The sequence below is a fragment of the Mauremys reevesii genome, linkage group 3 (assembly GCF_016161935.1).
Source record: "Mauremys reevesii isolate NIE-2019 linkage group 3, ASM1616193v1, whole genome shotgun sequence".
NCBI classification, from domain to species: domain Eukaryota; kingdom Metazoa; phylum Chordata; order Testudines; family Geoemydidae; genus Mauremys; species Mauremys reevesii.
Window position 1 is genome coordinate 5,432,709 of NC_052625.1, and position 27,054 is coordinate 5,459,762.

General features: G+C 38.8%; 1 protein-coding gene across 7 annotated transcripts in view; it reads left to right on the top strand.

The window, feature by feature from the left end:
- Positions 1-27,054, top strand: part of RALGAPA2 (Ral GTPase activating protein catalytic subunit alpha 2) — a 288,164-nt gene that overhangs the window by 64,247 nt on the left and 196,863 nt on the right. For all 7 annotated transcript variants that reach the window (XM_039528550.1, XM_039528554.1, XM_039528553.1 and 4 more), the window contains 8 exons: positions 3,067-3,266; positions 4,431-4,655; positions 9,032-9,199; positions 10,190-10,327; positions 13,674-13,822; positions 14,871-14,982; positions 19,010-19,247; positions 21,339-21,503. In XM_039528550.1, coding sequence (XP_039384484.1) covers positions 3,067-3,266; positions 4,431-4,655; positions 9,032-9,199; positions 10,190-10,327; positions 13,674-13,822; positions 14,871-14,982; positions 19,010-19,247; positions 21,339-21,503 — 1,395 coding nt within the window. The remainder of the gene's footprint in view (positions 1-3,066; positions 3,267-4,430; positions 4,656-9,031; positions 9,200-10,189; positions 10,328-13,673; positions 13,823-14,870; positions 14,983-19,009; positions 19,248-21,338; positions 21,504-27,054) is intronic.

Genomic DNA, 27,054 nt, shown 5'->3' on the forward strand with positions numbered 1-27,054 from the left:
TAAATGACTGCTTCATGGAGCAGCTGGTACGGGAACCCACAAGGGGAGAGGCAACTCTAGATTTAATCCTGAGTGGAGCGCAGGAGCTGGTCCAAGAGGTAACTATAGCAGGACCGCTTGGAAATAGTGACCATAATACAATAGCATTCAACATCCCTGTGGTGGGAAGAACACCTCAACTGCCCAACACTGTGGCATTTAATTTCAAAAGGGGGAACTATACAAAAATGAGGGGGTTAGTTAAACAAAAGTTAAAAGGTAGAGTGACTAAAGCAAAATCCCTGCAAGTTGCATGGGCCCTTTTTAAAGACACCATAATAGAGGCCCAACTTCAATGTATACCCCAAATTAAGAAAAACAGTAAAAGAACTAACGAGCCACCGTGGCTTAACAACCATGTAAAAGAAGCAGTGAGAGATAAAAAGACTTCCTTTAAAAAGTGGAAGTCAAATCCTAGTGAGGCAAATAGAAAGGAGCACAAACACTGCCAACTTAAGTGCAAGAGTGTAATAAGAAAAGCCAAAGAGGAGTTTGAAGAACGGCTAGCCAAAAACTCCAAAGGTAATAACAAAATGTTTTTTAAGTACATCAGAAGCAGGAAGCCTGCTAAACAACCAGTGGGGCCCCTTGACGATCGAAATACAAAAGAAGCGCTTAAAGATGATAAAGTCATTGCGGAGAAACTAAATGGATTCTTTGCTTCAGTCTTCACGGCTGAGGATGTTAGGGAGATTCCCAAACCTGAGCTGGCTTTTGTAGGTGACAAATCTGAGGAACTGTCACAGATTGAAGTGTCACTAGAGGAGGTTTTGGAATTAATTGATAAACTCAACATTAACAAGTCACCGGGACCAGATGGCATTCACCCAAGAGTTCTGAAAGAACTCAAATGTGAAGTTGTGGAACTATTAACTAAGGTTTGTAACCTGTCCTTTAAATCGGCTTCAGTACCCAATGACTGGAAGTTAGCTAATGTAACGCCAATATTTAAAAAGGGCTCTAGGGGTGATCCCGGCAATTACAGACTGGTAAGTCTAACGTTGGTACTGGGCAAATTAGTTGAAACAATAGTAAAGAATAAAATTGTCAGACACATAGAAAAACATAAACTCTTGAGCAATAGTCAACATGGTTTCTGTAAAGGGAAATCGTGTCTTACTAATCTATTAGAGTTCTTTGAAGGGGTCAACAAACATGTGGACAAGGGGGATCCAATGGACATAGTGTACTTAGATTTCCAGAAAGCCTTTGACAAGGTCCCTCACCAAAGGCTCTTACGTAAATTAAGCTGTCATGGGATAAAAGGGAAGGTCCTTTCATGGATTGAGAACTGGTTAAAGGTCAGGGAACAAAGGGTAGGAATTAATGGTAAATTCTCAGAATGGAGAAGGGTAACTAGTGGTGTTCCCCAAGGGTCAGTCCTAGGACCAATCCTATTCAATTTATTCATAAATGATCTGGAGAAAGCGGTAAACAGTGAGGTGGCAAAGTTTGCAGATGATACTAAACTGCTCAAGATAGTTAAGACCAAAGCAGATTGTGAAGAACTTCAAAAAGATCTCACAAAACTAAGTGATTGGGCAACAAAATTGCAAATGAAATTTAATGTGGATAAATGTAAAGTAATGCACGTTGGAAAAAATAACCCCAACTATACATACAACAAGATGGGGGCTAATTTAGCTACAACGAGTCAGGAAAAAGATCTTGGCGTCATCGTGGATAGTTCTCTGAAGATGTCCACGCAGTGTGCAGAGGCGGTCAAAAAAGCAAACAGGATGTTAGGAATCATTAAAAAGGGGATAGAGAATAAGACTGAGAATATATTATTGCCCTTATATAAATCCATGGTACGCCCACATCTCGAATACTGTGTACAGATGTGGTCTCCTCACCTCAAAGAAGATATTCTAGCACTAGAAAAGGTTCAGAAAAGGGCAACTAAAATGATTAGGGGTTTAGAGAGGGTCCCATACGAGGAAAGATTAAAGAGGCTAGGACTCTTCAGCTTGGAAAAGAGAAGACTAAGGGGGGACATGATAGAGGTATATAAAATCATGAGTGATGTTGAGAAAGTGGATAAGGAAAAGTTATTTACTTATTCCCATAATACAAGAACTAGGGGTCACCAAATGAAATTAATAGGCAGCAGGTTTAAAACAAATAAAAGGAAGTTCTTCTTCACACAGCGCACAGTCAACTTGTGGAACTCCTTACCTGAGGAGGTTGTGAAGGCTAGGACTATAACAATGTTTAAAAGGGGACTGGATAAATTCATGGTGGCTAAGTCCATAAATGGCTATTAGCCAGGATGGGTAAGAATGGTGTCCCTAGCCTCTGTTCGTCAGAGGATGGAGATGGATGGCAGGAGAGAGATCACTTGATCATTGCCTGTTAGGTTCACTCCCTCTGGGGCACCTGGCATTGGTCACTGTTGGTAGACAGATACTGGGCTAGATGGACCTTTGGTCTGACCCGGTACGGCCTTTCTTATGTTCTTATGTTAGTTCCTCTCCTATGCTCTGGTTGTTCTTGAGCCCTTTGCCTTTTCTCCACTTCTTCTGTGCTTTTATCACACTACTCCCTGCACCTGAGTTGATCTCCCCTTTCTAGTGTGCCTTAGCACATCCTTTTTTCTTCCTCAAGCCTCACTCCTTCCACTTGGCTTTGCACTATTTGATTGCTCCTCATTTATTTACTCCATCCCTCTTTTACCTTTTTCTCAATAAAAATGATCAGAATTTATAAGCTAATTTTACATTCTACTGTGACTCATATTCTTACTTTAAACTCTTGTACCTCCCTTCCCTGTCCCTTTCTTTTCGCTGCTTGCATTGTCTGCTATTTATCTGGTATGGATTAAGTTCTTCAGGGCAGGAGCTGTGCTTTTTTTGTCTTGTTTCTCTCCAGCACCAATCAAAATGATGGCAGTACATAGGTATAAGCAGCTGGTGCATCACATTATTATTTCACATGGAGAAAAAATGCTGTAGGTCTAATGTTCAATTCATTTCACAAAGCAGTTTTTTTTAAGATGTATTTATATTGTCTGTTTAATCTCACCAGATATTCCTGACTTGAGGCCAAAACCAGCGTACATTACCGCAATTCGGAATAATGAAAACATCTACAGCACGAAAATCCCATTCATGGCTGCTCGTGTTGTTTTTATTAAATGGCTTGTAACCTTCTTTCTCGAAAAGAAGTACTTAACTTCGATGCAGAATACTAAAAATGGAGGAGAAATGCTGCCTAAAATCATTCAGGTATGTCATAAACTTACTTGTTTCCTTAAATATATGCTAGAGACGCTGCAGATGATCAAAATATATTGACAACTGAAACAAAAAGGAAATGCTCTGCTTAGGTGGGTGAATGATGGAGTTTAAATTAGCTTTCCTCTGATGGAGGAGTGAGTCTTTGGAGGAACACCTTTAGCAATGTACTGGAAAATATTTCTGTAGCTGTTTGCCCTTTGCCTTATTTAAAGAGGAAAAACAACCTTCTGAATACAATGTAATCATTAGACATTCTTGTTCTAAACCAGACATTCTTGAACTGTTTTTATATTGCAGACCATTTCTCAATAGAGTATCTTGACAGCCATAATTAATAATCACACAACATCTTTACAACATCTTTAGCAGTTGTTTACAGTGAAATACTAGGAAAGTATTTAATATATTTTCAGCTTCTTTTAATACAATTTAGCATCTGGAAATGAGGAAAAACAGTACTCATATGATCCACCAGCAGTCTCCAGAGGACACATTTAATTTACAAGTTACTGGTTCTAATCTGGCCAGGATTGGTAGCTTCACACACCAAGAGTTTCATAGCAAGCAATTGGCTTTGGCTGCAGATTCTCTAAAGATGCTTCATGACTATGACTAGGATGACAGTTTTTTCCAAACGAAAAAAGTGACTTGGAACTCCTCTGCTATTTGTTCTCTTCCTCCCCCTGCATCTTTTCTTCCCCAATTTCTCTCTTCTTTCCGATGGAGCAGAGTGACCTAAGGATCATCCCCTAGCACTGTGTCCTAATGTGCCATCTATTTTCTAAAGACTAAAAAGCAAGAATCTTTGAAGGTAGATCTCATGTTGGAAAATCAAGGTTGCTGGTGTGCCCCATATCGGTAAACGCCTTTAAATCTCCATGGTCCAGCTCACCCTATCTTGTGGTTTCCTGTCTCACAGTCAACAGATCTGAGATAGGGGACTAGGATGCACATTAGGCATTTAAATATTATAAGACTAATTTTTTGCTTAGCTCAAGTTTCTTGAAAGTTATATTCAGTTACTCCAGGGATTCAATGGGTTTGTGAAAGTTGCTGGTAACTGGAGTTTAGAATAAGTAACCCAGGTTTTTGGTAAGTTTATATGCAATATTTTACAAGTATTTTATTAGGCTTGTATTTTCTCCTGTCTAGACGGTTGGTGGTACAACTCAAGATAAAAACCCCGAGTTGGAAACTAGTGTGTTATCAGAGCAAGAGAAAAATCATTCCAATAGCAGCACTTTGTCTGATAGGAGACTCAGTAACTCTAGCCTTTGCAGCATCGAAGAACAACATCGGACAGTGTATGAGATGGTACAGAGAATTCTGTTGTCCACTCGAGGTTACGTCAATTTTGTTAATGAAGTATTTCGCCAGGTAAGTAATAGGAGATTATACATACTATTGTATAACTTAAACTACAGAAGCACATGTATAAGTGCACTATGTGGCTAAGTGTTATGTGAAAGAAAACTGTAAATGCTGCTGAACCAAAAGATTGACTAAACTTCACCATGGTCCCATCTACGAGTCCTTTCTAAGTTCAGTCCTTAGATGATGATTATTTATAATTTTCCAAATAGAGGAAAGTACTATTTGTTAAAGAAGCTTTCATATACATTATATACAATATTTTAAATATATTAATTCATCTGAAGATATAGCTTTTAAGCTGGGACGTATGCAGTTAAAAACCATGAAATATGATATTGTGTTCTGCTATTTCTTAGTGTGAGTAGAGAGACTTCCCTCTATCCCCCATGCTTATCACCTTGAGTCTGTTTCCCATTTTCTGATTATAAACTGACTAGTGGTTACCATTGAAAACTTAAAGTAAGTTTTTAAGATTTTGTATATCTACGTGATACATTTAGAAAAGGGTTCTGAAATAAGATAACTTGCAAGAGATGCAGGTGAGGAAAACTGTATTATTTCTACAGTATAACAGGATGCTGTATTAGCATGATTAAAAGAAGTTTTGACATTTGCCAGCATTGAAAATCTCAAATTTTTTCTTTATCAGGATAAATTAGTAATTTGATAAGTAAAGATAAGGAAGTCAAATAGGAGTACAAATGTGTTGCTCAGACCAAAATAGCAGTTCTGTCAAACTTCCCTAGATCATTTAATGCAGCCTTGCATATCAATTTTGATGTTTCGTACACTGGTGCATAATTTAAAAGCTTGTAGTGTCTGCTACTGCATAAGTGTGTGCAAAGCTGAGTTTCTGCAGCTATGATCAAAGTAAATACATAATTTCTATGTAGAGAACAGTGTCGTCATTGGATGTTTTCTCTTAGCCCCTGATATTAATTTGCCATCTTTAAAAAAGAAAAAAAAAGGATTTCAGAGGAGAATATCTGTATGCAGTACAAATGCTTTCTATATTGAAAAAGAGATGGAGGTGGTTTGACACTAAAGAATAGTTTGGTATCCTTTATGGAATACTGTGTTATGCTGCCCTCTTGTGGCATGATGATAAATTAGTTCAGCATTGCTTCAAAGTACTTAAAACTTCACTGTATGTTGTGATGTTCTTTATTTCCATAACAGAAATTTGCTTTGCCTTTTATTTAATATACATATGGATTATGTACTTGAAACAGAGACTAGATTTTTGGTCTGCCTTTTTCTTTTAAAGAAGGGGACGTGAGAATCTCTTTTGGTCACTGTGTAAATTTAATTCTCATGCCTCTCTTGAACCCTCCCTTTGAGGATGTATATTGAAGCAGCTTTCCCTCCAGCTGATTAGGGCTGAGGAATTCTTAATACTGTCCTACTGTTTTTTACCCCAGGAATGGTTAACTTTAAAGTAGCAGAAGGCCACAAAATCCACTAAAATCCTTTGGTGGACCATGCATTTTTATTTATTTATTTATTTATTTATTTATTTATTTTATTTATTTATTTTCAGGATACATATTGCATAACTCAAAAATATTTTACAATAGACCATGTTAACATACAATTAACCATGTATTAACAGTGTAAAACTGAAGTATTCTTAAATATAAAAGTCCTTTATAGCCCTGCCTTTAAATAAATAAATTAAATACCAATTAAACAAATCTATAAAGAGCAGGGGATTAAGAAATGAAAATAACAAAACAAATCTGTCTTAATTTTTTTTTCTCTACCTCTCCCAGTTTCTGCCGCCCCAGGGGCACAGGCTCCACCATATGGCCACAAACAAATTAGTTGTGGGAGCCAATGATATGGAGGTAATCAAACCTGGGTGGCATGGGGCAGAGTCCACCTCCTACGTGAGTAGGCAGTAATTTTACTAAAAGTCTGTGCCTCTAAACAACCTGACTCAATCTTTAAAAAAGAATTCTTTTTCTGGGGCTGCGACCCCGCCGATGGGTGGGCCAAATAAATGGTTTGGTGTCCTGGATGCAGTTGCCCATGCCAGTTCTAGTCTCTTAAGGCAGCACCACATGTTGGTCAGAGGGAATAGTATTGACAGATATCCAGGTTCCAAGCAAGATGCCTCTGCAGTGCTCCCTGTCCAGGTAGGTCAGGTGGAAAAAGATTAAGACTGGACTCATTGTATCCACTCACTTCAGACTATATTTATGAAAAGTAGGTAATTATTCCATAGTTAGAAGTAAGCCTCTTATAAAACAGACTTTGATCTGCATCATAATATTTGGGGGGCGTAGGGGAGGGAATGGCACATCTGTTGCCAAGATAAAATGTTTCTACCCTATTTGGAGTTAATCACACAAGGTATGCAATGTTATAAAACATTACAAAATAAATGTTCATCAGAGTCCAAAAACTCTTCTAACTTTGTTATTACATAGCATGGACACAAAGTGAAAGATAAATTCAGTAATCTGAAGTTTTAACCACTATCGAATGCAGAGAATCAAAGTTTTAGTTGGTTAAATTCTAATTTTAAAGACTGCTACATGTTGACGTAGGAATTTGATATTGGCATAACAGACTACAGGGACATTTATGAGGTTCCTCAAGATCTCCTGTTATCCAGTGTCTTTTTCGCAAACAAGGGATATTTCCTTAGTAAATGTTATGGTAGAGTTTAGGTTGAAAGTATAAAACTAGGGCTGTCAAGCGATTAAAAAAATTAATTGCAAATAATCACATGATTAAAAAATTTAATTGCACATAATCTCAATGTTAAACAATATCATTTATTTAAATATTTTTGAATGTTTTCTACATTTTCAAATATACTGATTTAAATTACAACACAGTACAAAGTGTACAGTGCTCACTTATTTATTTTTCATTACAAGTATTTGCATTGAAAAAAATAAAAAATTGTATTTTCAATTCACCTAATATGAGTACTGTAGTACAATCTCTTTATCATGAAAGTCGAACTTAAAAAATGTAGATTATGCACAAAAAAACTTGCATTCAAAAATGAAACAATGTAAAATTGTAGAGCCTGCAAGTCCACTCTGTCTGTCTTCTTGTTCAGCCAATCGCTCAGACAAACAAGTTTGTTTATATTTGCAGGAAATAATGCTGTCTGCTTCTTGTTTACAATGTCACCTGAAGGGCAGCATTATCTCCCTTTAAATGTAAACAAACTTGTTTGTCTTAGCAATTGGCTGAACAAGAAGTAAGACTGAGTGGACTTGTAGGCTCTGCAGTTTTACATTGTTTTGTTTTTAAGTGCAGACATTTACAAATGTAGTTTTTTGTTTGTTTTTAAGTTGCACTTTTACGACAGATTGCACTACAGTACTTGTATGAGATGAACTGAAAAATACTATTTATCATTTTTACAGTGCAAATATTTGTAAGCAAAAATAATGTACACCTTGATTTCAATTACAACACAGAATACAACATATATGAAAATGTAGATAAGCATCCAAAATATTTAATACCTTTCAATTGGTATTCAATTATTTAACAGTGCAATTAAAACTGCAATTAATCGCGATTAATTTTTTTGAGTTAATCGCGTGAGTTAACTGCGATTAATCGACTGCCCTATATATAATGTGTTTTGATGGTCCTCTGGTCCCGTTTGAGCCTTACACTATTTGGGGGATTTCACCCTCTGAAGTCTTAGTAGGATTGTCAGGTCCCATGACCCTACTTAGAAATGTTGTGAAGGGCTGACAGACCTATTTAGAGCTGTTAGGAGCTGATGAGTCTCACAAATTTGGGAGGCTGCCAGCTTAACCTCCCAAGGTTCTTGAATGGTGGACCTTACAGAGAGGCTTCCAGCTGCAGACCATAGAAAGTACGCAAAAATATGTTCATCTGTGACCTCAGAAAGTTTAGTAGGAAGTGACAGAATGCCACCTGTTCTTCACATCCTCCAGGTTATGCCCTTAGTGGCACCCCTTTAACAGCATTTGCCTTAACTGGGATTTTACATGTGACCCTGATAACATAATCTGAAATCGGTGGGGTTGCACAGGTTGTGTATCTAAGGGCATAATTTAGTTTACAGAACTTCTATCACTGATAATGATGAGCAAGATGGGAAAAGAACCCAAGTTGGGTTTGCAGAGAGACAGTGAAGAAAAATATCCTTTTACTTGCAGTCTGAGCACATGCAATATGGAAGTCAGCTAAGCTCAATAATTAGCTTCACTAATCAATGATTTGTGAGATGTATTTTTAGGTTGATTTTTATATAGTTTTGTGATAATCATAGCTCTTGATCGTAGTGATTTAAAAGTAGATTTTAAACTATTTTCTTTTGGTCTGTGTAATTTGTAATATTCTGTGTATAGGTAAATTGAGTTAAATTTGCATTTTAGGCTTTTTTGTTGCCTTCCTCTGATATATCTGCAACACGGAAAGTGGTTAAGGTATATAGAAAGTGGATATTGCAAGACAAGCCTGTGTTCATGGAAGAACCAGATAAACAAGAAAATATTCAAGATAATGTGTCCAACTTGGAACATACAGAGACAGATTGCAAACATGTATGGTATCAATCATTACTTACTGTGTACAAGCTGAATGATGGATATTATTCTTATTTGTCTTCAATCCTTTTTCATAATTTTTTTTAATGATACATATTTGCTTATGCACCTTTTTATTTCTTTAGGTCCAGATTTTGAAATGTGCTGAGCACCCAGCTGCTCTCAACCATGGGTGATTCTGGGTGCTGAGCTGTTTTGAAATTCTGATCTTTAATCTTTCTTTTAACTCTCTGTGTAAATACTATTTTGGATGGACTTAGTGGAACAAATAGTGGTGCATTCTGCAATGTTGAATTGTTCAGTCTACTGGTTTAATATTCCCTGTTGGCATGAATATGTGTTCCTTTTGACAGAAATGTTTTAGCATGAGTATACATTAACACAATTAAAATTACAAATATTTGATTATCTAAATCCATCATAAAATCTTGATAAGGGCCCAGCCATATTTGCAGATATTCCATCAGTTTTATGATCTGGACTAAAACCCTGGATCCAGACACCCTGAACTTTGGGAAGTTCAGACTCAGATCTGAACTTTGTGGCTTGGATGCTCATGTCTTAATATATTGAACCAGATGTATATGCCCTACTCTGAGGTGTGAAGTTATTTAAAAGGGTATTTCTGCACATTGGGGAACAAGAGTTAGAATATAAAAATACTTACAGTACCAGTCTTTGCTTAGGCTGTTTTACAGAAAGCTTAAAATTCAACTAATATTTTTTTTTAATTTATAAAAAAAAGAAGGGAAATTTTATAGCTATGAATGGGTTATGAAAAGCATTATTAAATATGTTTAAGGTAATGTGGACTGCCCTTATACCCTATACAAATTAGATCTCTGAATAAGAATAACTACTAATGGTTATGCAAATGAGCACAGAACCTATGACTGTTTAAAAATTATTTTTTAGCTTTTATATGATCTATATAGGAATCCATCTTTTATAATCCCTGTATTACTAATATACTTGTGTTTTTGAAAGCTTACTTCTGGTCATTCTGGACATAAAAGATCTTCCAGTTGGGGAAGAACTTACTCCTTCTCTAATGCTGTTAGCAGAGGATGTATACTAGAAGATGAAGACAAGAACATTAAGGCTGGTGCTCAGGCTGCATTACAGGTATGGTATATAGAGAAAACATTAGGTTATCAATTTAAAAATAAATTTGTAATGATTCCATTAAATTGTTTGTGAAGTCAGCAGAAAGGACATTTTTACAAAGATAACAAATTAATATAAGGTTTCCCATTGCTGTACTAAAGCTGCAAAGCAGTTTCCATTCTAAGCCAATTTTCACATGCTTATAAGTTTCTGAAATATTCACCTAATCTTTGCTCAAAGATGCATATTTCTGGGATAAGTTTAAGTAAAATTCATGAAGTCATTTGGGCATTTATAGGGTAAAAAAAAAGCTTACTCATTTGCACGTTCAGTCTTCTCAGCACTAGTAATAATGAGGACGAGTCAGCTGCTAAGCTCTAGCAAGTCTCTACTGAGCATGTGCAAACTGCAATTTTTCAAAGGCCTATAACTTGGCCAAATTTGAGCAAACTTTCACAAACATGGCAAAAGACTGATCCCTGACAGAATGGCTCCTCCCTACCAAATTTCAAGTCCCTGGTCCGAAGCATGGGGATGTTAGAGTATTTCAAATGAAAGGTTGCCAAATCTTTTAACGTGGGCAAAATAATATAAGTTTTACTAGTCTCATTCTCAAACTGGCTGAATCATTTTGGCTGAAAATTTCCAAAACTATTCAGCCTGGCGAAGATACCTGACCTGAAAAATTTCAGCCCAGATGGTTAGAGGTTGGGTTTGTTTGTTTGTTTATTTATTTATTTATTTTATTACAAAGTCATTAACAATTGAAAACAATATTTATATTGAGAAATGCCAGGCAACCTTAATAGTAGGTGGTGCTCTCAGACCTGCCTACAATATTGGAATTCAGAACTGAGAGATTATTTTAGAGGGTTCTGGTGATAAAATAAACAAAAAATGTGAATTTATACTGAAAAGTGACAAAATATGCTTTTGTGTAGATCCATGTTTATTATTGCTGCAGTAAGTATGAAAGAACCCTAGTTTCTTTTTTGTCAAGTTGACTTTTTCAGTTTTTGATGTTTCCTTAAATGTTGTTTAATAATTAAACCAGAGATTATACAGAGACGCTTTATAATTCTGAACCATGTGCACAAGTAAAAATTAGTCATACTATTAATATTAAGAAATTGAAATGTGGTGTGTGTAAGTTTGCTTCCCCCAAAAATCCCACTCTTCAGAAAGTGTTGTTTTTATATTTGTCTCCCACTATATTCCAAACAGCTGGACTCTCCACCCCAGCAGATAGGAAACATATATCATAACAGATTATTCAGAGGACATGAACAGTAGTATTCTGGTGATTTTAAGGATATTATCTAGTTTTTAGCATGGTAAGCAGCATAGGACATAACTTTCATGTAGCCCAAATAGTTGAGAGAGAGTTTTATTATTTTCTCTCTACAGCCTGAATTGTTTGGGGGCATGCAACTGCTCTGTGCTCACTTCAGCTGATCTGAGTCTCGCCCTTTTCGGTTTGCATATCTGACCAGATAACTGAAGTGACACAGCTTTTATTAGGTTGTAGTGTTCAGTCACTTGTACATCTTAGGGATCATACAGGTAGGATCAGCAGAAGTAGTAGCTATGAACTGCAAACCTTGTAATACCCATAGAAAGGAAGTAACTGTTGGTCAAAATATGAACTTTTTTTCTTATCTCTTTGCAGAAATACTTGATAGGGAAAGAATAAATTCAGTCAGGTGATTAATATTACTAGTGTATATATAAGTCAAGATGATCAGCCAAGAAACAAATATGTCAGAGGAAGGTCAAAGAGCTAGCTATCTAGAATTTAAAGACAAATCTACTTGCAATTTCAACAATCAGGAGATGACATTCTGAGCATGACAGCACACTAACTAAGCAGGTAAAATTCACTCCAGTAGTAAAGCAGCTCAACAGAGAGTTTGTTCTTAGGTGTTGCAAAATGTAAGGGACACAAAAGAGACTGTGTCATGTATGAGTAATGCAGTTTACCCCAGCTTTTAATCCAAACTAAAGATTTGTAGCCCATGGAGCTATTTTTTGTTTTTCAAGGGAAAACATAATTTGGTTTATGCCGTTTCTTTTTCACCTCCTTTCTCTTGAACTCCATTAAAAAAATGGCTAAATGTACAGTAACCCTAATTACTCTGGGTTAGCCTTTGGGACTTTCTAGGGTCCCATTCCGTGTATCTAGCAATAAATGACCTGCTTAAGTAGTCTGTGATGACAGACCTTTTCTGCTAATATACTGTCAGTCCAGTTTCAAAATTCTGTCTTTGATGGCTGTGTTTTGAGAAAATGATCCTAGTTAATGTCCTTTCATTAACCTTACAGATGTTGGATTGGACCCTAAAAGAGAACACTCAATTAAAGTGGTCAGAATGCATTTACATGCCAGAAACCACTGTGTACCTTCTCTTGCTGTGCAAAAATGGAGTTCTGTTTAATGTAAACAATAATTCCACTTTTTTTTTAAGGCGAGCTTGGATAAAGCTCCTTTTGTTTGTGTTCTCAGATGTCAGAAAGCAATTGTTAGAGGAGTCGAGCATTTTCATGGATTACCTTGTGAACAATTGGACTTCTCTTTTTTTTTTTTTAAATTCATATTAACTATGTGTTCCTATCTTGCAGAACCACACACCAGTTCTAGACACATTAGAACACTAGACAGTTAAACAGTTTCTATACTTGTGGAGTTGGGAATTACTCAGAACTCTGTACATTTGCTGGTGCTGAATGTAAATGATCAAAAATATCAGTGGCCATTTACAGCTAGAAAATGGGTTGGGAGGGGAAGAATACCCCCATGTGGTAGAATGGAAAAGACAAGCATCTCAAAGATCAAGAATATGTTATATTTTTACTATAATAGTGAATATAACATGACTCTCTTCTTCTAAATGGTGTGGGAGAACTTAAAGAAAATAGTGTGTTAGATCAGTGGTTCTCAAACTAGGGCCGCCGCTTGTTCAGGGAAAGCCCCTGTCGGGCCGGACCGGTTTGTTTACCTGCTGCGTCCGCAGGTTCGGCTGATCGCGGCTCCCACTGCAGGAAGGGCGGCCAGCATGTCCCTCGCCCCGCGCCGCTTCCTGCAGCCCCCATTGGTCTGGAGCAGCGAACCACAGCCAGTGGGAGCCACGATCGGCCGAACCTGCGGACGCGGCAGGTAAACAAAACCACCCGGCCCGCTAGTGGCTTTCCCTGAACATGCGGCGGCCCTAGTTTGAGAACCACTGTAATATAACATATCCTTCTTTAAGGAAAGATAAGGGTTTGGTTAGAAGAGGAAAACGTGTGTGTTTTGAAAGTTAACCGTTGGTCTTGTTTGATACTGTATAAATTTATTTTTTCCTAATTAAAATGTTTTGTTTTCAAGGTGTTTTTGACGAACTCTGCAAACGTTTTTTTATTGGAACCATGTGCTGAAGTCCCTGTTCTCCTGAAGGAACAAGTTGATGCTTGCAAAGCAGTTCTGAGTATTTTTAGGCACATGATAATGGAACTTTCAATGAATAAAAAGACATGGTAAGTTTTAAATGTATCTTAGAGAATTCAGGCTGAATAAATTAATTAATAGTATAACCGCTGCTAGAATTTTAAGACAGAATAATTGAAAAAAGATGAGGGAATTTCCATAACATTTTAGTTTTTTTTAATGTTTCTTTGTGTGCCTTTCTAAAAAGTATGATATTATACTTATTTTGTAAGATGGTTCATGATTCCACTGGGGGGGAAATTCCTAAAATTCTGAATGTAAGAGATTTTTGTTTAAAGTTTTTTTTGCTTATGTAACCTTCCGTTTTACTATTCTTAGCTCAAACTTGATTCTTGTTCAAACTAAATTTTCAACTTTTAATAATACAGTTTATTCAAATCTTGAAATGCTTAGTATAGATAAGTTAAAAACTAATTTAAGAAAGCTTTTCTTACTATACACATTCTGTGGCTAGCTAGGGCTGCCAGATGCTTTATAATCACTAAATACGTGCAAATGTGTGCATGTTTGCATGGGTTTGCGCACACATGCACCTAACTATACATTTAATCAATCAGTGGAATTTAAAATAAACAAATGTTTGTCTTTCTAATGCTAATGGGACTAATTTTGTTTGTCAATATATGTAAAAGATTACACACGCAAAATTGGTAAAAGAATGTTACTAGAGGGTCACACGCTTATCTAGGCCAAGTGCATCCTTCCACTCCCCCTCCCCTCCAAAAGCTCCTGGTATGCCACCACCCTCCCATCTCACACTGTTTCTGGAACACCTAGCAACCCCTCTCTCATGTCAGGGTCTCAGTATGCCCCGCATTACCCTCTCACCACATGTCATGGTCTGAATGTTTGGTTTTTTTCTCTGCGAGGTGCTCCAAAAGTGATTATCCTCAACATAAGTCTCCACATACAGTAAGGTTGTCTTAGAGGTAACTTACAAAATGTTTTTGAGTATTGTCACATTTTCAGTTTGTGAGACTTTATCAATGAATTAAGAGTGGTTTTCATATCTGGAAACTAAACAAGTAAGATTAATAAAACTTGTAATTGAAATGTGAGGTTTTATTTTGGTATCAGGGAACAGATGTTACAAATACTCCTGCGAATAACAGAAGGTGTCATGCAGAAGCCAAAGGATAACCAAGTAAAAGATGTGTTTGCTCAAAGCTTGGCAGGATTACTTTTCAGGGTAAGTACCTTTCTTTTTTATAAGAAAATGTAAAACTGAAACTGAGTGCTATTTTTGTTTTTAAAAGTGTTTTCAAAAGAATGGAAAGTAAATTTCAATGACCGTTTATTTTATATCAGAAGTGGGTTTTTCATGATATAATTTTATGCCATTCAAAAAGGTATGCTTTTATTTAAATATTGCACTGTATTACAAAAAATACTATCTATAACCGATAAAATATTGACTCTTGTTAATAGTACAGTTTAGGTATCAGGTACTCTGTCCTTTGTAGAGTGTAGCCACTAGAGGAAGACTTGAGCAGGTCTGTCAGTCTGTCCAGTATACTTGTATATTTTAGTAGGCAGACAGACCTGCAAATGTTGTATGTTGTTGTTACAGGATCTGCTTTAGTTACTGTTACTGTTGCAAGGTACAGGATGTACTCAAAATTTGCATTTCCCTTATGTTCACTGATCCCTTATTTACATGTGCTGGGTAGGTTTTCTGTTGTTTAGTCATCATGGTAGTTTATTGCTTTCCGTTCATTTTGCCCCCTTGTGGTCACACAATAAGTTTATATGAAAATAAATACCGGTAACTTGGATGCTTTAATAAAATAGCATATAAAGTGTACCATAGTCAAGACATGCCCCTTTTGTAGGACAGCTGTATCTTTGCAGGACTACTCTAATCATTGTCTCTAAAATCTGAGCTTTTTATAATTGTTTCCAAAAGGTAAATTAATATCTAGCAAGCCAAAATGCTGCATTATACTGAACCAGAGAAAAATATTCATAAGTCATCTAGTAAGTAGTTACATCCTAAGGTATAATAAATATCTAGGTCTGTGCACTGTGTATCTCAGAGCTTTTATATTCATCCTGAGGTGATGTGGAGGAGCTTTGCACCCTGTGCTTTTTGTCATGCTGATAATTCTCCGTATCAATGAATTATTTCAGGTTTCATAAATAAAGTATGTTACGAATAAGTGTAGAATTTTTCAGCAAGTTCATGAGAGTCATATAGGCAACCTAGGAGCTATACTCCAGTTTTCATAAAGTTCCTTCATCAGTAACCTTCACAGTTATTCACTCAGCAAGATCCTTGGAAGTTTTTGGATTGATGAAAAATTAAAACATATACTGCATAATTTTCAGACAAAACAAACAAACAAAAAATCCCAACAGTACCACCCAAAATAATTAAGATGGATATAAGGTGGAGAATGTGTGTCAGTAATTTACAAGTAAAAACATTACAAGGATGTTGTAATTAACCCAAAACAAAGCATGTATAAACCCAGGAAATTCAAAATTGTTACACTTAATAAAAATCTAAATACATTAAGGTGAAAAATGAGTTAAGTCACCCAAACACCTTTAACTCTACCATATTGTGACCCTAAGCAATAACCATAATGATGAGGATTAAGTCATTTTAGCGTTTGTTGGCTCAGGCTGCGTAGATGAAACAGATTTTTAAAGATGTTTTATTTTTCTGTCCCTTGTGACATCATTGTAGGACAGAGTTAATTTTGTTTGGGTACCTTACCTGTCTATCTTTATAAAAAGATGTTGTGTATTACATGTCAGAAGCTATTCAAGATTACAGTCGGTCACCTCAATGTGAATAGGACAACTTTGTCTTATGTATAAATTGGTCTACTTGGTCTCCTAAATTGATGGATATATGATGTATTTCTGAGTCTAATGATTTCAGATTTAGAGAATTTTCTGGTATTAGTCATATTATTTAAAGTGTTTAGACACCAAATTGGTCTATGTATATTCCTGGATTTACAAGTGAATTGAATGACCTATTCCTTCCTAAAATGATGTTTGAAATTCCACCATTAAAGTAGTAATCTTAACGTTCTTTTTAAAAATAGTCTTATAGGAGATTGACAATAACATTCCCCCTACCAATTATGTTTATTTTCTTTTTTGTAAGAAATTTTCTATAGTTTATGAAAGTAGTCAGAAATAACCTAAAAAACTAAAGTACACCTCTACCCCGATATAACGCTGCCCTCAGGAGCCAAAAAATCTCACCGTGTTATAGGTAAAACCGTGTTATATCGAACTTGCTTTGATCTGCCGGAGTGCATATAACAGAACACACACAAAATAGATTTGTTTTCTTCTTTCTGATGACATAGAAACATTGCTCAAGACAAAATATAAAAATAAATGTAACCTTTTATCTTCTTTTAGTCAGCATCCTCAGCTTTGAAAAGTCGGATCTCTAGCACCACCTCCTGGCTATTATATTTTCATTTTCTGCATAGACTATGCTTTTCCATTATAATTTTGTTCCAAACTATACTTTCCACAAGCCGGTTAAATTAATATCTGCAATAAAGGAAGGGTTGCTAATTATTAACTGCTGTCACAGTAGAGCCACATCTGAAAACCAGTACCGTTGTATAAATGTCAGTTTCATATAACTTTGCATTTAATTTCTAATGTAAATGTAATTTATAGCAATGTTTTTTTAAATGACTGTATTTTTTTAAAATGTTCCATATTGGAGTTAAAGGTTGCTGGGGCCATACTAGCATATCCAGCCTTTAATTGTTTATGTTGTAATTAGATTTCTTAAATGGAATAATTTACTTGAAATCTTAAATAATTATTCGTCTTTTCTACTTTGAGTGACTGTGCATGTGTATTCCACTTCTGGTGTGCATGCTCCCAAAATTCTTTTGGCCAGAAGTGTCCATTGAGGCCAGTCCTGTGCCCTGGGTGCCATCGTATCTCCCCCTTCCATCGGAAGGCGTAAAGGGCAAAGCACGCTAAAACAAAGTCCCAGCGGCTCAAAACTTGTCCCTCTTGTGATGCAGCTGTTCCACTTAAGGCACATGCCTGATAAATGCTCAATCTGTCATTCTTTGTCCAGGAGGACACAAAAGATGGGAACGCTCTATGAGAGCCTCTTCAGAACCAGAGAAAACATGCCAACCAGGGCTGAACAGGTTTCCACAGTTAGTGCTCCTGGAAGTGGCAGCTCAGATCCAAGACCCCAAGGCTCACAGTTCATCAAAAAGTTCAGACCCTTCAACAATCAGAGCAGTAGGGAAGCTAAGTCCTCCTCCACTCAGTTATCTGAAAGGGGTAGGAACGAATGTTATTTCCACAGTGAGTGCAGGCCTAGGTTACCCTTAGTGGAACCTATTAAAATGGGGCATAAATCTCCTCACTACTCAGCCAAAAGGTCCAAGTTGAGTCCCTCCATCACCTTGGCAAAAACCCATCACTGAGCACACTTGGTAGCCTCTGAGGCAAAGTTCTGCACTTCACTGATCCCGATCTCTTGGTACTGACATCACCTCACACAGTGCTGATGACGTGCTCCTCAGCTCCAGTGCCGACCCCATTGATTCTCCCAGCACCAACATTCCTGGCACCCACGTTATTTTCAGGACTAAGTGATCTTGCGGTGACTGCTCAATCTGAGTTACTATTACTGTCCTCAGCTCTTAGTGCCCTGTATCATTACTGTTACATTATCAGCCAGCTCCTCAGCTCTGGTGGTGGGGAAAGAAAGACATGGCAGTCTCCTTTCCTGTAGAAGCAGGGGAAGGAAGGTAGAATCGAGTGAAAGAGAGGAGCTACTCCTTCCCATTTCTACATTCCATGGACAAAAGTCCTGACCTTCCCCCTCTCCCACACAGAATTAAGCCTTGATGTGCTGCTGAAATAAGGGGGCATTATTGCTGCAGAATTTTCTCTCTTTTCACAGAGGATCCTATTTTATAGTTCTTTTCTTGTTAGCTGCTAAACTCATTTAATTCCTATGAAACCATGTTTTCTGTTTGTAGTTCCTCATCATTTTTCAGTAACAGCCTCAGGAAATGGCAACTTCTGAAAGTAAAGAATAACAGAAGGAAAGAAAGAAGACTCATGTTAGTGACTGGAAATTAAAAATGTGATGATAAGCTGTTACAAAAGTCTAAATTCTCTTGGTCTTTGGACACGCATTTCCAAATTTTTAATTCTGTACTTTTTAGAAATGTACAAAATGTCATTGCTTTCCTATTTCCCAGACTCTTATTGTGGCTTGGATCCGAGCAAATCTGAGTGTTTACATTTCTCGAGAACTCTGGGATGAGCTGCTCAGCATACTGTCTTCCCTTACTGACTGGGAAGAGCTGATAACTGAATGGGCCAAAATCATGGATTCTCTAACGGCAGTGTTAGCAAGAATCGTGTATGGAGTTGAAATGACAAACTTACCACTGGATAAACTAAGTGAGCAAAAGGAAAAAAAACAAAGAGGCAAAGGTAAAGTCTCTCTTCTTTCGTGTATTTTATGTTAAATAAGTTAAGATACTCAAACTTAGTTGAACTATATTAGATTTTCAAATGTAACTTAAACATTATGATTCATTACACATTGTACAGATTCATTTGAAAAAATGCACTCCATTTTACTTTACTTAGTATTATTACACAAAAATATAGAGCATCTGCGTTAGTAAGATACTTATACTGATCTGTTTTTATAAAAACTTAAAAAAAAATGGATGGGTGTTTAGGGGCTTAACACCAGTTTCTGCTGCAGTAGTAGGAATGGAGCATGGCTGCTTGTGCTGGAATCTGTGCATAGCCACCGACACTAGAAATCCTTTTCAATATAATTTTATTTTATTTTAATAAACCTGTTTAAGCAAGAGTCTGAGGGCCAGTGGAGGATTTTGTGGATCTTAGCACTGTTTCATAGCAATTTATAATAATTAACTAATTGAACCATCTTAGTGAACATGGATAGAGCTCTGTGAGGTAGATAAATGTAATTCCCATTTTATAGGTGGAAAAACTAAGGCAAAAAGACCCAAGGTGAGACCCTTTCCGTGCACCAACCCTCTTACGCTGGGTAAAAGGGCCAGAGCAGCATAGAGGGCCTTATAGGTCTATAAATGGCCAGGAGACTATTGACTGGGCACAGGCACTATGGAAGACAGCCTTAGGGCTGTCCTGAAAGGACTTCCTCACAAACCAGGGGTCAGGGCTGACACCAGGAGGAGCATGTTTTATGGAGGCAGGAATAGTGGTGCTGCAGTGATGAAACCCATAGGGTAATCTTAGGAAGTTGCCATAATTTAGGTAGACCCCTAGGGTTGTCTAAGTTACACCAGAGGCCTCTCTAGCTTCTGAAGCAACTCATGATCAAGAGAGTGCAAAGGTGACTTAGTCATCTTAGCAGCTCCTCCCTCTGGGCTGCAAGGTCTTTATTGTGTCTTAGAGGTACAGCACAGAATTTCATCCCTAAGATTTGCCCAAGACAATATAGAGAGTTAATATTAGAACCAGGATTAAAACACAGGAATCCCTTACTCTCACTTCTGTGTTCAGTCTGCTTTACCAGGTTGCTGATCCTAACTCTACTGAAAAGTCACCAGGTGTGAGCAGAGGCCTCACTGGTAGCTCAGCAGATGAGCCAGTTCAACTGCAGGCAGTTAGGGAGAATCTTGCATTGATCTTACACTCTTAATGACAGTACTGCCAACCCCTTACCTCAAGCCATTATTTGTTCTGGGGTCTCCCTCAAAAATCAGAGGTCCAATTTGACAACTCCCAAAGGCCAGCCCTGGGTGACGACCATGAATAATCTGAGATTCAGAAAAAAGTAACAAACAAGCTTTTAGGTCTAGTGATGATTTTACAGTTTTCTCTGCCATCTCCATAAAAGGAATAGGGTTTAGAAGCATATAGACCAAGATTACTAAAAAATGGATGTCTAAAGTTAGACCTCTAAATAAGTGGCCTGATTTTCAAAACTGCCAGGAAAGCACTGAAATCAGTGGGAGGTACAGGTTCTCAACTTTAGCATCCTTATTTTTAAATTTGGTCATAGATTAATCTTAACACTTATCCTGAAAATCAGGGAATTGGATAAGGGGAGCAAGGTGGACTGTTAATGCCAATGACTTGATTCTTGAATTAAAATTAAGGAACACTCAATACAATGCAGTGTTATTGTAGAAATCTATTTTGACTCTTGATTAAGTCCTGACACTTTGAGTTCTGGCCAAGTGACAAATTACTGTACATGAGCCATTAAATAGATGTATTTTCAACTTTCAGTACATCATTGTATGCTGATGACACTATCTATAACTATGTTATTTGAGAAAATGGATCGAAAGAAGAAACAATGGGAGGAATTGTACTACATGAGCTTTGTGGTACAACTTCTCCACAGTTGACATCTCTTAAATTATTTTGAATAATATTTTTCTGACAAAAATAATAGGTTTAAAACTTGTCCCATTTTAGTTCCTTTTTGTAGAAACACTTAATTCTATGCAGTAAGCATAGTATTAATTGTAAATGTTCTAGATTGATGTTGCTTTTGCTTTCTTTATCTCAAAGGTGGCATCTCAGATCCTCAAAAGGCAACTACAGTGGGACGATCATTTTCATTAAGTTGGAGAAGTCATCCTGAAGTTGTGGAACCAATGAGATTCAGGAGTGCTACCACCTCTGGAGCACCAGGAGTTGAGAAAGCAAGAAACATAGTCCGACAAAGAGCAACAGGTTAGCTACTGGCTGCTTTAACATCTTAATTATAAATTGAAAGATCAACATTTATAAAACTGAAATTATTTTAAAAGCTCCTCTCGTGACTTTTAATTAGGAATAAATGTTTGCAAATTTGTCTCTAAATCTTTTTCTTCACTTTTCTTATACCTAGAAAGAGACACCAATTTTATTTACATCAGGAATCCTTTTAGTCAAACATACTATGATTATATAAAATAGGAAAGATTTATTGATTACTGAGGTAGGACACAATGATTTAATATTTTGTTGAGTATTTTTTTAAATAGGCTAAATAATAAAGAATGATTGGCTAAATATTATGAACTATATAGATATACTATACTAATGTATTTGTTCAAACTGGGACTTTTTAGCCAGCATAACAACCTTTCAGACATTTAGAGTAACTTTTTATAAAAGCAATAACTCATGTCTTCACAGGCCACTGTTCCCAGGAAAAGTCAGCATTCACTAGTGAATCAAGACACTTAGGCTTCATTCCTTAAAACTTTGCTCAGACTTTCAAGTATTCAAGTATTGGTACAAATACCCAGATTATCATGTCCTGCTGATGTTTACATATAATCTGTGCAAAATAATCCTGTTAGTGTAGTATTAAAATAGTTTTAAAGCCAGAAAATACAATGTGTTCACAATAATCTTTCTCTCCCACCTTGCTGCTTTTACTAGATCTGAATTGTAAAACACCCTTGGATTTTTTTGGTGAATGATTGTGTATGAAAATATTTTAGTGTGTTCATTACGAATAGGTTCTTTTATGTATATACTAAATTCTGGACTACATGACTTAGTGTTTGGTAAACATTATATGGAGGTGTAGAAATACTTCAAAGTTTCATTAAACAGTTATAGTACTGTAAATTAAGCAAGTAAATTAATGAGAGGTTTACAGACTACAAGGAAATATATAATACCTACTATTATTGGGGAATTCTCTTACTATAATCAATTAAAAAGCACTGCAAAACTAAGCCATTTTCCACAAAATAGTGTATTTGTATAACTGTAAAAAATATCAAACAGTTAATAAATAGTTATGGAATAGCCTATCATTTTTACAACCTAAGAAAAACCTCTTATTTTAATAATTCTAAAATGTCAACTTTTCATGAAAATATTTTTAAAATGATCATCATTATCTAACAAAGCTAACCAGGATAAGAATTCTTTGTATTTAGACGTACTTAATCTCCATACCTATATACCTATACTTTAGTACATCTTACACTTTCTTAATATAGAGACCTTTTTAAAATTTGTTTTATGATTTCTCTAAAGTGAAATATACATCTGTATCACCATGCATAATGGCAAGTTTTAAAAAATGGGTACCCAAATTATGTCTTAAATCCATTTTAGGTGCCTGAATAAGTTACCTGATTTTCAACAGTGCTGAGTTCCCAGCACTTTTGAAAATAAGGCCAAGTAAATATGTACGGTAGTTCAATACGTATATAGTGTAGCTCGGTGTTCTCCCGTTTGTTTCCTCTTATTTTTATCATTTTCTCTTTCTTTAAAGAAGAAAGTGAGGATGATGGAAGAGTCTCCCGAAGTCCTCAGATGCAGAAGAGAATACAGGGTTTTCAAACACTCCAGATAGTAGATTGTCTTTCTCTGATTTGATGTGCCACTCGTTCCAGTTTAATGGGCCATCAAGCAGCAGCCACAGCAGATGTTCATTACTGCTTTTGAGTAAGGGATATTCCACTGCACAGCTTCTCTCCTCATTCATAACAAATGGGTATCTTATTGTTGAATTTGGAGACAGTCCAGTATTGTTGCTGGAGGCTCTAGGACCAGGGCCGGCTCTAACTTTTTTGCCGCCCCAAACAAAAAAAAGAGCGCCAACCCGCCATAACACACACACCCCGCAAGCGCAACCCCACCGTAACAACCCCCCATGAGTGCCGCCCCGCCGCAACGGGCCCCCCCCGGAGCGCCGCGCTGCCGAAGCCCCTCGCCCCCCCCCCGAGCACCGCCTGGCTGAAACAAACAAAAAACCCTCCAGCGCCACCCGGCCAAACCAAAAAAGAAAAAAAAAACCGAGTGCCACCCCGCCCCAAGGTGCTGCCCCAAGCACGTGCTTGGTCAGCTGGTGCCTGGAGCCGGCCCTGTCCAGGACTAGGCCCTGCCCTCCAGGTCAGATCACCAGAAATTCAGTCTCTCATCATAGAAACAAGTTGGTGATTCAATTTCTCCTAACCACTTTGTTATAACTTCAATTTCTTCTTCAAGTAGTGTCCCTATTAGTGCTCCATTCCAGGCGCACATGCGCCTCTCAAGCCCTTGATTGGCGATTTCTAGCTAGTTGTGCCTGTTCATCCTGCTCATGTGCCCTATGCCTCCTCGTGGCAGACTCTGAGGCTAGAGAGGAGTGTGTGGAAGAACAACCCTCAGTTCTTTCTCTACAGCCTCGGCCTGAGACCCAGCACTAGTGTGTTTGCCTAGAGCATACTTGGCCTTTCTCTTTACTTTTTCTATTAAAGTTAGTTTAGTGGTGGTGTTAGTGTTAGTATATTTAGTTTAGGTGAGAGGACTGTTTTCTCTTCCTCAGGGAGACTTGTCTTCTCTTAGGGGGTGTGCCTGGTTTGTCAGGCTTCAAATGTTGCCTCACCTTTTGGGAGGCTATGCCAGTGAGCAACAGAGACTCCAAGCGGCTCCATTGTCTGGAAGAGTCCCATATCTCCCAGAAGTGCTCCTTTTGATTAGTCCTTAAGTCCAGGGCTAGGAAGAACAGGGAGATAAGGCTCAGACTTGTTGGCAATGGAACGTTTCCTGCAGTTGCCCTCTGAGCCAGATCAAGAGACCACATCCAGATTTCAGCAGCTACTTTACAGGCATCCATAACTACAAATGGGAGCTGGACCTGCAAGTCCTCCAGGACATATTCTGGAGATGGGGACAGCCAGAGATTGATCTTTATGCCAACTCCAAGAACAGGGAGTATTCTCTCTTCTGTTTAAGGGGAGGTCTGGGTCCTTGCTCCTTGGGGGACACCCTCTTTGTTCCATGGAAGAGGAGTCTGTTTTATGCCTTTTCTCTGATGCCCCTAATTCCAAGGTTGGTGAACAGGATCAGGCAGGCCAAGGCCAGAGTTATTTTCATAGTACCTACCTGAGTGAGACAACCTTGGTACCATTACATGCTTTAGCTCCGAGTACAACCACTGATCAAGCTCCCAGCAGTTCCCCATCTCCTGTCTCAGGATGTGGTTCACGCGATTCACTCCAACCTGGTGGTTCTACATCTCAGAGCCTGACTCCTGAAGATTCTCATAAATAGAGGTTTCCTGCTCCAGAGAGGTGCAGCAGCTGTTGTTACACAGCAGAATGACAGCTACCTTCACTGCTTACCTGCAGAAACAGAAGAGATTCGTTCACTGGTGCGGTTGCTACCTCTGGTCTGAGTTGGTTCCCCTTTCCTTCATCATGGATTACTTGCTGGATCTGAAGACATCCAGATTATTCATCAGCTCAGTCAAGGTTCATCTGGCTGCCGTATCAGCCTTCCATCCCCTGATGGAGGGATTCTCCATTTTTGGTCACCGGGTATCATCCAGATTTATTAAGGGTCTGCATGATCTCTTTCCCCACAATAGAGATATGTAGAGTTGCTACCTGATCTTCAATCCATATGTTTTCAGAGCATTACATCCCACTCCATGCCATCAAATATGATGTGGCACTCGGCTCTGTGGTACTATTTTCAATTCTAGGTCCCGTTCCAAAGGCAAACCCCCTCCCCCCTACCCACCTCTCCTGCCCTCCCCCCCGCCCCCGCTGCCTTCTCCTCCTTCTGGGGATATTGCTCAGAAGTCTCAGAGCCGCTATTCAAAGAAGAAAGGAAATGTTACTCAACCTGTGCAGTAACTGTAGTTCTTTGAGGTGTGTGGGTTCTTCATTACCTGCCCTCCTTTCTCTCTGCTTCAGTCATTCTTTAGATGATGACAGAGTAGAAAAAGAGTAGATGATGACAGAGTAGAACTGAGTGTAGTTCACCCATGCACCCCTATATAAGCTTGGTGTCTGCCACGAGGAGGGACAGAGTGAGAGTGTGCGCTGAACAGGGACTGCTAGCTAGAAATCTCCAACTGGGGGCTCAAGAGGCACATGCACACCTAGAGTGCAGTGCACACAGAGGGACACATCTTGAAGAAATCCAGTTACTGCACAGGTGAGTAACATTTCCTTTTATTCATTTTTGTGCAGTAGTGACTTCATTTCAGCTTCTAATTGTGCTCTTCCTCTCCTCAGCTGAGGAGTCACTGGAGCATTGAGGCTGTAATCTTTTGATTCCTTCAGTACTGCACCCATCTCCCTCTGCCCCTCCCCAAATCATTGAGCAAAGTTCAAGAGGTTCAGCTTTTCAGGAACAAAGACTGCTTTAGCCAAATGCAAGTTATTGGGTAACTGGGTGAAAATTAATGGCCTGTGATCAATGATGAGCTGCCAAAATATTAACAGGTTTCCCTCCTCCTCACCCCATGAGGGGGTCGTGCCCCATCCAACCCCCCATGTTCCTTGACGCCCCCCCTGGGACCCCTGACCCATCCACCCCCCTTCGCAGTCCCGCCTGCCCCCGACTGCCCCATCCAACCCCTCCTCTCATTCCTGATGGCCCCCTGGGACTCCTGCCCCATCCAACCACCCATTCTCTCTGTCCCTGAATGCCCCCCACCACCTCATCCAACCCCTGCTCCTTCCTGACTGCCCCTCCGGGACCCTTGCCCCCATTCAATCCCCCTGTTCCCTGCCCTCTCACCGCCCCGACCCCTATCCACCCCACCACCACCCACCGAACTCCCCTGCCCTCTTCCAACACCCCCTCCCTGCTGCCTGCCCCCTTACCGCACTGCCTGGGGCTGGGTCCGCTCGACCGGGAGGCGTGGGACCCGAGACTCCCCAGGCTGGGTCCGGGAGCTGCGCCACTCAGCCAGGACAGGTGCTGCCAGGCCCGAGCCGGGCCGGAGCTACTGGGGCCAGAGATGGGGGTACTTGGCTGGGACCGGGCTGGGGCGCTCAGCATGGGCCAAGGGGAGCTGGCCAGGGCCACGCCGCACCTCCCTGGAGCCCTCCTCGTGCCCCCCAGCCCCAGATTACCTGCCTGCTGCTGGTTTCAGGCTTCCCGCGAACATCTGATTCGCGGGAAACAGGGAAGGGGGAGGAGAAGGAGGGCGGAGAGTTCAGGGGAGAAAGGGGACGTGAGCTGCGGGCGGGGTGGGCAGCTGCCCGTGCTTTTGTTAAATTTAAAAGCTTTTTTAGAACCAGTTGTCCTGGAACAATCGGTTCTAAAAAGGTTTCGAAATTTAACAACCGGTTCCTGCGAACCGGTGCGAACCGGCTCCAGCTCACCACTGCCTGTGATACACAGGAGATCAGACTACATGATCTAATGGTCCCTTCTGGCATTAAACTCTGAGACACTGTCAGTGAAAACACCCCACGACTCTCCCAGGAGTGGAAGCCGGTTAGTGGTTTGCAGGGAACTCAATAATAAAAATTTTAAAAAATCTTTGCCTTCACGA